This window comes from Cucurbita moschata, unplaced genomic scaffold (genome assembly GCF_002738365.1).
Source record: "Cucurbita moschata cultivar Rifu unplaced genomic scaffold, Cmos_1.0 Cmo_Scf00080, whole genome shotgun sequence".
Classification (NCBI taxonomy): Eukaryota; Viridiplantae; Streptophyta; class Magnoliopsida; order Cucurbitales; family Cucurbitaceae; genus Cucurbita; species Cucurbita moschata.
In genome coordinates, this window is record NW_019268596.1 from 659,239 (window position 1) to 674,229 (window position 14,991).

Below are 14,991 nucleotides of genomic sequence, written 5' to 3' on the forward strand. Positions count from 1 at the left end.
TTTTTTTTTTTTTTTTTTTTTTTTTTTTTTTTTTTTTTTTGCTCTAAGGAGTTCGGGTCTAATCCACAGCTATCTGAGCTTCTAAATAGGTCTCAAAGTTCTGAGCAATTCTCTTATGTATCGTAGACCCTATCTGGGTTTGAAATCTGCCCACCAAGTTTTAGCGTCGCAAATCTCCTGGACGACTAATCTCATCTCGGGGTGAACAAACTTTATGTTCTCATGCTTAGTATGCTTACATAGCTCCAATAGTGAACATTCGGTATCCTTGTTTGAGGCGCAGCCTCATCACATCTCATTGGACAGTATGTCATCTCGTCTGAATACATCTGTGTTAGGTTAACCGGTGACCCTTCCATAAGAAAAACCAAACAATCAGGATTTAGGAGAGCAACCTTATGTGTCTACCAGCTACTCAGTCTACCCATGTGGTCCCTTACCCCTCTAAAGGCGAGTTTATAGTACAACGAGTCTGGGACCTATCACCCCTCTAAAGGCAGAGCAACCCTAAAAATACAATCGCACACAACCATGTTTGGGACCTATCATTTCATAAAACATCAAAACATGGTCTTGGTCTCTACTTCCAATCCGGGCAAAATCAGATGTGTAGTACTTTCTCTAAACACAACCCAAGTACGCGCACATGAACCTCCAAGCAAGCTTGTATACGTACTCTTGGACCTGGCCTTCGACTAGCATACACTCATGTTATTGGTATACTGTGGAGGGAAGGGAGCACATTTAGTATCATGGTGTGCAGAATATCATATCATAATATCATAGTGTATGCGTTCATACTAATCATAGTAGGAAAGCACAACATGCATGAAGTCCCCATAGTTTAAAATTATGGCATGTATTATAACACAAGTTATACCATCGTTCATTTTATACATAACTTAATCATTTCCTGTAAATCCTAATGTAGTGTATAATATGATATAACACATCATTCCATACGGCATAATGGGTCAACAAGATGTTCCATAACATAGTTATCTCATAATTACAATATAACCTAACATATCGAGTTTCACAGCATAACATGCTCACATCACAATAATATCGAAAATTGTTAAACCATAACTCAACTTTCCACTAACACTTGATGATCTAATCAGGGTTTTCGTTTAAGGTTTCAATTGAAAGGTCATACAAATATTGCTACAATTGAAAGGTCATACAAATATTGCTATTTTTTTTTTTTCTCTCATAATTGTGGTTTTAGTACATCTCATTTTGAATATACTAAATGGCTTCTAGGAACTACTTATTAATAATGCATCAAAAAGTTTAAATGAAAATCGTAGAAAAAAAGTCGGCCCAAAAGAAGCTCAATTTGGAGATAGGAGGGCATCCTCCGAAGATGGTAGCAGGAAGGAAGCACGAACGAGGTAACTTATGCTTTCCGGTCCAATATTTGCTCATCAATCCTATGGCCAAATTTCATCCCCGAAACGTCACTAAGTTCTTAGATAATCGGCATTATTTTATTTCAATTCTTAATTCAAAAGAATTTATTGACCATCAAAAAGTAGTCAAAAACTAATTTTTGTGTTTCTTAATGAATATTCGACTCAAAATCATCAAGAAAAAAATTGACCATAACTCAATTATTCACCTAATGCTTAAAATGACTTGATTAAGTTTTCTCCCAGCGTTCTGGTTGAAAGATCACAGAAGCAATGCTAAAAAGAGTGTATCAAGTCGACACCTAGTACTTTGCATATCAGACCAAATATGGTCAATCAAGTCATGCCAAGATCTTAATGAATTTAGATCAATCATAGTCAAATTCTTCCTAGGAGAAGTCCTCCTAAGGCATGCAATCGAGATAAACCGTCATTAATTCATAATCCTAGGCTTAGCTAGCTATTTTCATGCTCATTTCGTACTTAAAACCATACTAACAGTCCATACGTCCTAAGTCCAAGTCCGAAGTCGCTTCCTACCAATATTTCTTGTCACAAAAATTTAAAAGGAAAAGAAAAAAGTGGAGAAACATTAAAGTGAATATTGAAGGAAGAAACAGAGAGAATGAGAAAATAACATATTTAATTAGTCATCCAAAAAAGCATCCTAAGAATTCCAAAAATTGATTAATTTTAAAGCAGAGTTAGAGAAGAATACAACAACTAATAACACTTCTAACCACAACCTTCCCAACAACAACCATACGTGTGATTGAGAGGTTTTCCAGCTCTTTTAAGAAAACAAAGCATAAATAAATAATGCAATAAGCATACATTTATCTTTCTTCCTCATAGATAGTATTATAGGCCAATTCTTCAGTATGGCCGATACCTCCAGTCTCCTCTAGATGGCCTTCCTCCACCAATTCCATAACCCCACTGCATAACAACAACAACAACAACACAAATCATGTTCCCAACTAACTTTTAAAAACCTAAATATATAATTCATTCAAATTGGAACCAAAACAACAGAAGAAGCGCCACTTACATCATCGAAATCCAGGCTTCCATACATCCTTCCATAAGTCCTCATAGGTCCCGCATAGCCACCGAACGATTCTGCGGCGCTGTTCATCATAAAACTTCCACTTGCTCCAGCTGCTCCAGCTCCAGCTTCATCATCAAGAGGAGTGGCTGAATCGATAGCAACCTGCAGATTCCGACTGCGACGGTGAGCTTATATTCTTGATTGAAGTGAAGTAAAGGTGTTAGTAGAACACTAGGCAAACAAACAATATTTCATGACCCATGATTAAAGGTTTTGTAGTAATTATAAAGTTATAACCACTCCACCTAAATGACAGACCAACAGCAGAAAGAACCTCAAATCAAGTATTGCTTTCTCTCATAAAAATAGATTTGGAAAAGTAAAACCATCTGCAAGACTGAAGTGTGTATGGAAACAGCAAGACTGACAACTTTCTAGTTTCAACCACTAAAAACATAATGGGAAATACAAAAACAAGAATCAACCCACCACAGAGAATGCCTACATAGAGGAACAAAAAGAAAAATAACAGAAAGGGTCCAAACCCAAAAAGTATAATATCGTCTACAAACATGCATTACAAACACTCGAATCTAAGCATTCGAGCACATGTTCAAATGGACAATTATGATTCTTTCTAGGAAGCAAAGTGACAGGCAGATGTCTACCTGTTGTCCACAAATCTCATGAGATCTTCGAGATACACGATCCGCTACACCATCTTCAGCAAAAGTTACAAAACCAAAACCTCGATGACCAGATCTTTTAGGATCCTATAATAATGTAACACACAAGGGGAGTTGTAATGACCAAGAGGAAATTAATAACACCCAAACATGATTTTGTAAGGCCCTAAAAAAGTTTGAAAGAAATAGTAAAGAAAGGAGGGCAAGAATGTAATTTTTCATTTTCATGAAACTTCTTCAATTTTTAATTAATTATAGAAAAGGAATCTCAACCAGCCCAAGAAGGAAAAAGTGCCCAAAATAAGGAAAAAGAATTTTAGAAAAAATTTGAAAAAATAATAATAAAATATTTGAAAAGGAGAACTTTGAAAAATAGCCCCAAAAGATTTTCGCAAAAACAGCCATACTACACAAATTATGCTTAGATTTGGCTCATCGGAGTGTTTTTAAAATGACCGACAATCCAACCGTCGACATCGCCTGAATTTTTTATATGACCAATGAAACCCTGCCATCTAAACATCCAATTGTGGAAATTAGGAAAAGCGAAAACTCAAAAATCTCAACTCCAACTTCAGGTCAATTCGGGAAAATGAGGAGGCCTAGGCTATAAATAAGGAACCTTGGGCAAGGATGGATTTCTTGCTCTTGGTTTTCATCAAAATTTGGGAGCTGTACTCCACCAATGGAGCCCAAACCACTTCCTTCGGCTTCATAAAAGGATTTCCAACACGTTTCCTTTAGAACACGAAGGTTGAAAACATCTAGATCACATTCCCTGCCATCTAAACATCCAACAGCGGAAATTAGAAATTGAAGTCGGTAAGGGGCTGGGGATGGAGGGGATTTTTCTGGCAAAAACTCCAAAAACTCACTCCAAATTCAGGTCAATTCGGGAGCTTTCAAGGTATGTGGAACCTTGGGCAAGGATTTGGAGCAAGAAACAAGTGCTAAGGATCATCCAAACTTAAGAAATAAGCATTTCTTTTTTGGATTTCTTGCTCTCAGTTTTCATCAAAATTTGGGAGCTGCACTCCACCAATTGAGCCCAAACCACTTTCTTCAGCTTCATAAAAGGATTTCCAACAAGTTTCCTTTAGAGCACAAAGGTTGAAAAACGTCTAGATCACAATCCCCCAATTCAAGATTTTAGAAGCCATATTCGAGGGAAGGGTGGAAATCCAATTCAAAGCTCACACAAAAATTCGTCCAATAAGACATGTTCCATTTGATTTCTGGGAGTCCGAGTTAAACTAATTCTTTTTTAATTTGTGCCAACTAAAGGGAACCTTTTCATGAAGGGATCGAGGGCTGAGGACGCCTAGAATGCTCCACCCAATAAGAAGCTAAATCGCTATTATTGACACATAAAACCATAGCCTTCGACCCTCAAATTGGAAAGCTACATACAAATTCGTCACATGAGGCCTGTCTCATCAGCTTAAGGGGAAGAAAAGGAGGGTTCTTGTGAAAGGACTCAAGGGCTAATAAGCTCAAGAAGTGCCTAAACGAATAGAGGATAGCCATGGGATAGCTCCAGCAAGAAGGTTGGTTTTCAAGGGGGTTTTCTTCGGAAAATAACTCCGTCTACAGTACACCAAAGTCCACGAAACCAGCTCTTAGGCCTTCCTTAACATCTCCTCTACAAATTCGTAGAAGGAACTGAGGAGAGATAACCATTGTACAAGACTACAGGAGGCAAGTTTCAAATATATCAAGCCACAGTACATCATCTTCCCTCAGTCTTGAGATTCAAAGACAATGACATGGCCGGTTCTTTACACCCAAACTACCTTTCCATGATTTTTGTGGCTTTTAACCCTCTTCCAGACCATTTCTCACCCAATGGTTTTTGGTTCCTTAAAATTAACTCCCTAAGGTCCTATACAAGAAAAATGGGAGTTTTGGACATCTGGGTTGCGAGAACCAAGGTCCTGGACACAACCGAGCAAGTAGCCATTTTGACTTGAACCAGACGTGACTCTTACCTATGACATTGTGCATGGGATCATGGAATGTTGACATGATTATGACCTATATGTTTGTATTAGGGCTTGTGAACATAATGACACGTCTTATGCCTAGGTTGTGACTTAAGCATTATCATGGACCCTTAGTGCTAGAACCCATGAACTTATGACCTAAGATGTCACTCCAGGGTCAAGAGCCCAGCCAAGTAGGCTGGTTCCCAGAACTTTGCACAACCCAAGCCCTAAGCCTACCATGACACTCAAACTGTTGGGTACTACTCTATTCAAGCCCATCTTATACCCAAATTTACCCTAGACCTCCCGATACAAGTGCATCATAATCGCATGTTTCCCCACCTAGCCTGCTATGCAAGATGTTAGAACCCGGACTATGTCACAAGGTACGCAGAGAAATATGGAAGCAACATGGCCAAATTCGGATTTCAATCCTGATCCAAATCCCGACATAGATATTATGATTGAGTTCATGTTGTTCACAACCTAGTAGATCTTCCAGGGGGAGTGCTTGAGGACCCGGACTAGTGTTAAGCATTGTGCATAGAGTGGAAGTGGACAGCCCAATGAGATCTACTCTCCTTAAACTCGTCCAAGGACAAAGGATCATACAAGTACATAAGCCAAGGCTAGGCACCAGACTGACCAAGCACTATGACTTAAGGCCCATGACTTAAGACCAAGGTCCTCAGACCAAAAACCATGTTAAGCATTTTGTCGGGTTATAGAGTATAATACCTTAGCGTCCACCATGGACACGATTAAGAGCCTACTGAGATTTATACTCAATCTAGTTTTTACATGTTTTTTCAAGTGACAACTTGATGTTGGTCGTGGGCGGGAAGATTTGGAGCAAGTACCACAGAGATCTAAACCTAGGGTCAATAGCCTCCACCATTTTATTTCTTCTTTTGTCTATCATTTTGAATTTTGTTTCCTTGTGTATCCGAACTTACAAACCATATCTTAAAATTGTAAATAAATGTTCTAAACTTTTCCAAGTCTCTTGTTTTTAAAACACAAAAAGATCTACTGTATTTTAACCCCGTCGAGTCAGCCCACGTCACAATCCGTGCTCCGGGAAGTTCAAAAATTGGGTCGAGACAATTAATCAATAATAACGATAACTTTAGGCCTATCACGAATCTCTCAAATCAGCCACTCTCACAAAAGCAGCAGCATTAACTAAATTTAGTTTTTACCTTGGGAACATAGACATCCAATATACGGCCAAATCTACCAAAGTACTGGCGGAGATCATCAGCAGATGCTTCTTGTGGGAGCCTACCAACAAAAATCTTTTTTCCCATCCCTCGAAATTCCCTTCCTGCTCCACAACACAGTAAATCATCATAACAATATTTACCCAGGCCAGCATCACATGAACAAAGGCACTGACAGAAATACATACTCCCATAAACTGGGCCTGGATGGTCGTATAAGGTAGGAGCACCAAGTGCTGCATATCTTGTTGCTGCAGAAATATAAGCACTGTATGCGCCATATCCACCCCCACCACCACCCCCACCCCCACCCCCACCCCCTTGCGGCATTTTCCCAATAGGCCTGAAATCATCATCCTGGAAATATAGCAAACTTTTATTAGACATATAAATTTAATACGTAACTAAAAAATTAAGGCACATATTATGTTCAGTAGAAATTGCAAAATCTTGCCTTGGGGGTTGCTCTATCAACAACCACAGTAGAACCTCCTAATTCATGAGTTTCAGCCATCAAACTTTCCACAGAATCTGCAAGATAAAAATTACAACATTTAATGCCTTCACGTTGAACAAAAGGCAACCATGAAAAGGCACTTTAATTTTACATAAATGTGAAAACATACAATGCGTATTGTCAAGAAAACAAAATTGGAAGGAAAGAGAGGCAATATCAAGCCAAGGTACACTTAAGGGAAAAATAAAAAATAAAAAAGCCCTCTTGAAAAAGCATGATGAAGTCCGACCAAAAGGAGATCATGTAAAGAACAAAAACAAAAATTACAAGAAAAGGATCCAAGAATTAATGGCATAAATGTCACAACAATATTTAGTCAAAAGGACTCAAAAAATGAACTATAAAAGTGGGTACGTCCCAACTTTATCCCAAGAACTCTCAATCGGTTAAAACAACTGCTTATACTCTCTATCTAAAAGTTCAAAAGTAAATCCAAAAGAAAAAAGAGAGAGAAAACTTCCCAAAAACATGGTGCTACATTATCTTTAAAAAAAGTCCAAGGATACATTTAGTGAAATTTAGAGTCTTAAAAGTATATATATCACTACAATATGAGAGAAATTTGAAGTTGTTAAGATTTAGATTTGTATTTATATGCGATTCCACCCTCAAAATTTATTGTTTATGACATCTGTTAATATGTGCTATTCATTATGGTTAACAAATGTTCAATGCATGCCAAACAACTTCCCCCAACTTGTAGTCAATTTGTACAAGTACAACTAGTGTTTATCGCATGTGAGCTAACAAGTTCCTACCTTGTTTCTTACAAGCATAAGAGTGTCCAATACCCGTCAAGTGTGTTATGCTTCATTGAACAAAATCATTACGGAAAACAAACTCCCTCCGTCCTTCATGATAACTGGGTCAATCAAAATCACTCAATCCCCTTGTAGATTCTTAAATATTTCTCAATCAAATATCAGTTTCTTATTAAAAATAAATAGATCATCCAAACAACTGGGAGAATTTTCCGAATAACAAGTTGAAAAGGTGCACATTCAAAGGATATGGTCCAGATCCTCCACCACCCTTTATAAAGGGCATACCATTGTGCCCTAAGAACAAGAGAAGACAACCTCTAGATGACATCAAGAATCTTCAACCATGGTCAACCAACCAAGAAAAGAACGTGAATTTCTATGAGATGGCATTTCTTTGAGATGTTTATCCTCATGAGATCAGTGAAAAAAAGAGAGAAAACAAAGGCAAGGAAAAACTAAACTACCATTCGTAACTGTAGTTTAACCACTGTTTATATCAATTGGCCATTTTCACTACATTTCCTTCCAGACTAAATTCAAGAAACAAGGCAAGACATAAATGCTAGGAGCCAAGGAGCACATCTAAATACAGGAGGTCTGGTTTCTCACTCTCTTGTAATGTTTTAAGTTTCTCTGTAGGCTTTGGTACATGAGGACTTCTGTAATTATCCTTCCGGTTTTATTTTGTTAGATTGGAGTCCCTTCTATTAGTTTGACTCTTTTTGTATGTCCATTATATTCTTTTACTTATTCCTGTTCGAAGCTTGGTTCAATATAATAATAATAATAATCATGCCATTCGAACAGTATCAGAAAACACAACTACTCAATATGTACACAAATTACTTCCCAGTGTGGATGGTACATTTTCAGCAATTGAATAAACAAACTAAAATTGACAACTTGCACTCTAGAATCACATATCAATATAAAAATATAATCCAACCTGAACTTGCAAAGGTGATGAAACCTATTCCACGATGGATTTTGGATCCCTGGTCCTGAATAATTCATCAAGTAATACATTGTAGATTGCACATGAGCATGGGTGAACCATATGTGGTCATAAATCAATATATAAAATGTATGTTTCCCAATTTGCATAGTACATGGACACCTGACAAGTAAAAATAAGAATAAAAATCCCCTTTCTGATGGACTTTTATACATAACAGTTGGTAGGAGAACCACAGAACTAATTTCCAACTTTGGTGTAGACGAAACCGTACCTTTGGCATGTAAAGATCTGTTATCTCTCCGTATTTCTCAAAATGACTGCAACAAACATTAGAGCACCGTAAAGTTCATATTTATCCTGAATTGAAAACCATACTAGAAAAAGGGTCGTCAAATCATAAATGAAAGCATGTATCCATTTCTGAAGACAAACATTGCAAGTCTGCTACAAAATGCTTGACTAATGTCTTAGTTGATTCTACATGGCCTGATGCTGTCTGATGGATACTAAAACTCGTCTCTCCACGATCCCATCAGGATGACGGCTTTCCCAGAAGTTGCATTTAAGTAAATAATACAACTATAATAATTTGGGGAAACATTCAAGTAGGAAATGCATGCCCAATCCATCCCCTAATTAAATTTAAAAAAATTTGTCCCTGCCAGTATCCCCATTTCAAACTGAAGGGACCCAGAGAAGTTTTTTGAGAGCGGAATATATCAAACAAATTTTTTCAGCATATAAATGCATATACTCATTGACTTTGAATTTCCTTCTGGCATAAAAATGATATATATTTGGAAAAATGTGTATTTTAATAAATCTGTGTATTTTAAACAGGTATGATGGAACGTTATTTTCTAAAATTCTAGAACATAAAGACAATACGAAGGACACACTAATTAAGAATATAAATTGTTCTAACTATAAATAGTTTTTATACCTACAGAAATCTAAAGTCGCCAATCCTATGTATTTGAAAAATGTATATTTTAACAAATCTCAATATTTTAAGGGATATGATGAAACGTTATTTTCTAAAAATCTAGTACATAGACACAACACGAAGGACACGCTATTTGAAAATACAAATTGTTCTAGATATATACAGTTTTTATACCTACAGAAATCTAAAGTCGCCAAGCCTATATATTTGCATGCTTATAAAAAGAACTGACGTATTTTACTCCCAAAATATATTATTTTGTCCAGTGTTACTATTTATTTTAATTAACACTTCTACCATTAATATATGTAACAAATCTACAAAAGGTTAGACTAGTATTTACTATCTTCAACTAATGTCTAATAAATATCAATTGTGCTAACAAGTATCCAACACATGTACAACAAATGTGAGATCGTTGGAACATTCAACACGATATGGATAGAAAATATTACCCTAGCTAAAATGTCCATGTTCCCTAGAATTCAAGTATAGAATGACAGAAAGATGAAGTAAATATGCTTAAGAATGGGCTGGAAATTTGATTTTTTATCCCCCTTAAAATTAACCGTTCATCCCTACTATGAGATTCTTCCATTTCAGTTCCAGAAATAAACAATTTTGACATTTCCAGGAGATGGTTTTCAATTCAAAACATATTTTTCAAATATACTGAACCTCCCTTTTTCTATATTAGTAACTGAAAACTTTCATTTTCATATAGTCACTGACAATCTTCACTCAAAAGGTGAAATATAAAAGAAGAAGAAGAAGAAGAAGAAAGAGCACAAAATCACACCAAATTACCTGCGGAAGGCAGCCTCAGTCACAGATTGTGAGATCCTTGCTACAAAGATTCTAGTGACTCTCTTTGGAGGTGCTCTCATCTCCTCCTGTTGACAAAAAATATGAAGTCAGTCTCCAATTCAGTTGTATGCATGCACATCAAAACAAAGAACTCGCACTTCTTATGATTTATTTATTTAAAAACATAATAAAAAAAAACGAAGACCCCTCTGGAGAAGGAAAATGTGCGTAAGGGGGTGCAAATAAGTAAAGGGGAGAGAGAGAGAGAGAGAGACTAACCTTAGGTGTGGCAATTTTGACTTCCATCATTCTGTTGCCAAGAAAGTGTTCACTTGACAGTGCATTCTGCAACAAAGAGATGTTAGGCATCAGGAAACATCAAGTCAGCAAAAAGAGAAAAATATTGAACACATTCCTACCTTAGCATCTTCGTCAGTTGCAAATGTCACATATCCAAACCCACGAGAACGACCAGTTGACCTCTCCTGACATAGAAAAAAGTCATGACTATAAAGATAAAAGGACTTGGAGATAAAAAAAAGATGTAATGATACAAAATTGTCACATAAACAATCTACATATGTTCAATCAGGAAAAAAAAACAGAAAAAAAGAATTATATTTCATCAAGAAAGAAACTTCCATTATTTAAACATCAAAAAAAGTATATACGTGTGTGTGTGTGTGGGCCCCATCCAAAACCATAGCCCAACAAGAGAAGCCACCAGAAACAAAACTAGCCATACATAAAAGGGTTTACATTCAAGAGAACAAGGCCTAACGAATAGTTAGACAAATTTCTTAGAATTAGCCTTAGGCCATCAGTGGGCACGTCGCTTCAAAAAGGTGAGGTACCCTTAATAAGGCCAACTTGAGATGCGGTGCACACCTCAAAGCTAGAGGTGGGCACTTTGATGCTTGAAGCTCTACTTTTCTTTTCAGTAATGTACTGGGAAGAAACTAAAAATATTCATAAAAACGTTGGTTTTTCATCCCCAAACTCTAATATCTAATTTCTTAAACAATTCATCATCCTATTAGTCTTAATACTATTTACTTTCATGTATAGAAAAAGTTATTTACAAAAAATAAATAGTTAATATCTTGTGCCTTGGGCTTAAATCCGGAAGGGACTTTGCTCGAGTGCACAATCACGCTTTTAAAAACACTATGTTCAAGGAAAAATAATTTTTTCTTGAACACCATAAGAAATAATGAATAGTACGAATGTAACACAAGAAGAATGTAAAAGGCAAACCTTCATGACGATACAATCCTCCAACTCCCCAAATTTGCTCATGTATTCTCTCAGCGCCTCTGTATCGACGTCCCATGGAATACCAAGAACCTAAATCTCATAAAATAAATAAGTAACACGAATTGAAACGGTAACCTAATGAGGAAAACAGGAACTAACCTACACCTAATCAAAAACCTATTGGGGGGAAACCCGATTACTTGATAGAAGAAACAACTGAAAAATCACGTAGCTGAATAGGAAAAGAAGAAAATACTGACCACTAGCTTCCGATCCATGATGAATGGTGCAGTAAACGCAGAGAAATCGAATCCTAAAAGTGAAAGTATATCTCTCTCCTCCTCCTCTTCCTCGCTCGCTCGCTCGCTCGCTCTAAGACCCACGCTCACTCTCCCCAAATCTCTCGCACTCGCTCCCTGCACATGATAACAAGAAGAGGCACACCTCTTTCTCACACACAATAGCAAAACACCAAATCGATCTCACCGATTTCATCATTCGTTTTTTTTTCCCTGATTCAATTTCTTCTTGGCGATTAAAGCTTCAAAATAACAAATCAAACAGACAAGAAAAAGAAAAAAAAGTATATATCTGTGGATAACGCACTCAACTGACCTTATTATCAAAATTTCTGGGATTTCCAGAAAACCCTAACGCAGGTCTCTCTCTCTCTCTCTCTCTCTCTCTCGCTCCCACTCTCTCTCCCTTCTCTCTCTCTCTCTCTCTTTCTCTCTCCCTACGACGGGCCGGAAAGGGCTTTAAAGGTTTCATCCATGTTTAAGGTCCTCGAGTTTTGACTTCGACAGCGCAACGAGAAATTGTTCTGTGCGGTCAGCTGGTACGGAAACATTGGTAGTGTTGCATTGGATTTATGCCACGCGTCCGCCTATAGTCGTGGGTGGGTCCTTCCTTCAAAGTTATCACTTTAACATCAAATTGCCAAAAATACCCCTATGGTGTGAAAATTTATTTTTAAACAATTTACTTAAACGGACTTAAATATTCGAAAATTCATTTCAAACATAACAATAACATCATAAGAATAAAATAAGTTGGAAATGGAAAAAATAACATCATTCGTCTCAGTTTAAGTTTTAAAGTAGATGTTATTTGTCATGGTCGTATATTTTCAACCGTGTGACATCATGATCTTGACATATTTATGATAAGTTTTAAAAGAACTCAAACTTTATTTATATTTTTCACTCAGTTTTATGGCTTCAATAGACCTTTAGCGGGGTTCTTGGCTAACCAAGCACCACTAATGTAGAAATCTAAGCTTGTTTGGTTATAGATGTCGCTTGCGCGTGCATATTTAATAATCGTCTAAAACCTTAACCAACTTACATCTACACTAGGTCAAGTTGTTTGCCTCGACTTGACCCCGTCAAGATCTCTTGTGTACTACGTCATATCACATCTTGTCATTTTAGTTCCAACAACATGACCCTCATATCACGATGTATCCCAAGTCTTGGGATGTCATCGATCATCATAGCTTGTTCAGACATGTCTATCGAGAATGACCCATGTGTCAATCATATCACTAGGACCTCCCAAAATCCATCTATGCGGGTTATATTGAGGTGTGGACTCTCCCATGCCCATGCTAAGTCATTTACAAATCTCATACATGGATGAAGATGCAATGTCAGCACACCAGTGCCGTTCGACACTGTCCTTGAAAAATCCATTTCAAAGGAAGTTGCTCGAGGCGCTTGTCTCACTACACTCCCCACACTATGACACAAGTATGTGTCACAGGGTAGCCGCTTACGCCACAAAACTTAGGAATGGTAGAGAGCTGTCATCATATCTCTCCTATGGTATATTCTTAGACATATTTAGTGTGGCAAGAGTAAACCTGAGGGTTATAACCTATTCTCTTCTTAGTATTACTAGGATACTATTGACTTGTCCTAACATAAAAACTGACTAAAATGCCGAAATCTAACTATCGTGACTTTGTTTCCATGTCCTCCTCAACTGATCTCGTCATCCGTACATGGGAGTCGTACTTTTATCTCGAGAAATAGTAAACATTTTAAATACTCAATAAGTAGCTTCATTGTTAGGGCGAACAAATACAATCACATAAATGTTGAGATTAATATTTAATATATTAAAACAAAATTTTAAAGGGTTCAGATTTAATATATTAGATATATTAAATGTACCGAAGAATAGATTTAATGTGAAATGTACAAACTAATATATTAAAAGAAAATTTTTTTTATTATATTTATAAAATAAATATAAAAAACAAAAAATATATTTATGATATTTATACCATAAATATAAAGAAAATTAATGTATATTAGAGATGTTAAATAAAAATATTTAAAATTTGAATTAGGTTCAAACTCGTTAAACTTCCACGGGTCGTGACCTTGGGTTCGAGTTCTTGTTTCGATTTTCTTTCAAGATTCCAACCAGCTTTGACCTTGTATTCCGTTTTTACTCTAACATTAATTGTTTTATTTTAATTTTTAATAAAATCAAAATGGTTTTTAATGCTTGAAACCTTCTCTCTAATCCTTCAAGTTTTTCTTAAAGGGGATCCCACGAGCCTTCTTTAATATGTTCCCACAAGTTTTAATCTTGTGTTTCCATTGAATGGGAAGGAATAAGTTCGACAGCGGATCACAAAATCTTGGCGATCTTCTCTATCTAATGAATGGGAGTCCGCTTTGAAATCGTCCGCCCTGCACCCCTGAGTATATGCTTCAACAGGAATTAAACAAGGGTAGATTGATACAATAGAAACCTCTGGTAAAATGCCCACCCGTAACCCAGCAGATAAAGTACATTACATAGTCCGTTTTAGAGATTGACGACTTACCCATTTAATGACTTTGGCACTGGATGTTCCAAAAATGGGGTACTATCGGGTCGGGTGAATTTAATAATAGACGCTTGTTGGCATTCCAGCCTTCCTTCTCCTTTCAAGGCCTACCCGAAAGAGAGTCTTTACTCTCATATTAATTACTTTATTTTAATTCTTAATAAAATCAAAATGGTTCATAATGCTTGAAATTTCTCTCCAATTCCTCTAGATTTTCTTCAAGGAGCTGCCACAAGCTTTGACTTAGTGTTCGAGTTCTTACTCTCATATTAATTACTTTGTTTTAATTCTTAATAAAATTAAAATGGTTGCCAATGCTCGAAACTTTCTCTCCAATCCCTCGAGATTTTGTTCAAGAGGCTACCACAAGCCTTGATCTTATGTTCGAGTTCCCAATGCATCTTTTACAAGGATGAAGAATTCATTCTCTTCCATCATGCATGGGTTGGCGTAGATAGGCCATGGCATCACAAGTTGGATCGTTGGTGGGCGACAGAGCCACTGGCACGCCTACTGGGTTGGAGTAGCATAGGGGAT

General features: G+C 36.8%; 1 protein-coding gene across 1 annotated transcript; it reads right to left on the reverse strand.

The window, feature by feature from the left end:
* Nucleotides 1-2,076: 2,076 nt before the first annotated feature.
* Nucleotides 2,077-12,395, reverse strand: LOC111438656 (heterogeneous nuclear ribonucleoprotein D0-like). Its single transcript, XM_023076526.1, has 14 exons — nt 12,225-12,395; nt 11,870-12,025; nt 11,610-11,699; nt 10,772-10,837; nt 10,632-10,697; nt 10,353-10,438; nt 8,871-8,916; nt 8,588-8,642; nt 6,815-6,891; nt 6,549-6,717; nt 6,340-6,464; nt 3,135-3,239; nt 2,467-2,628; nt 2,077-2,354 (listed from the first exon to the last, which is right to left on the reverse strand). Exons 1-14 carry the CDS (start codon nt 12,378-12,380, stop codon nt 2,292-2,294), a joined length of 1,422 nt encoding a protein of 473 aa, XP_022932294.1. The 5' UTR covers nt 12,381-12,395; the 3' UTR covers nt 2,077-2,291.
* Nucleotides 12,396-14,991: the final 2,596 nt, after the last annotated feature.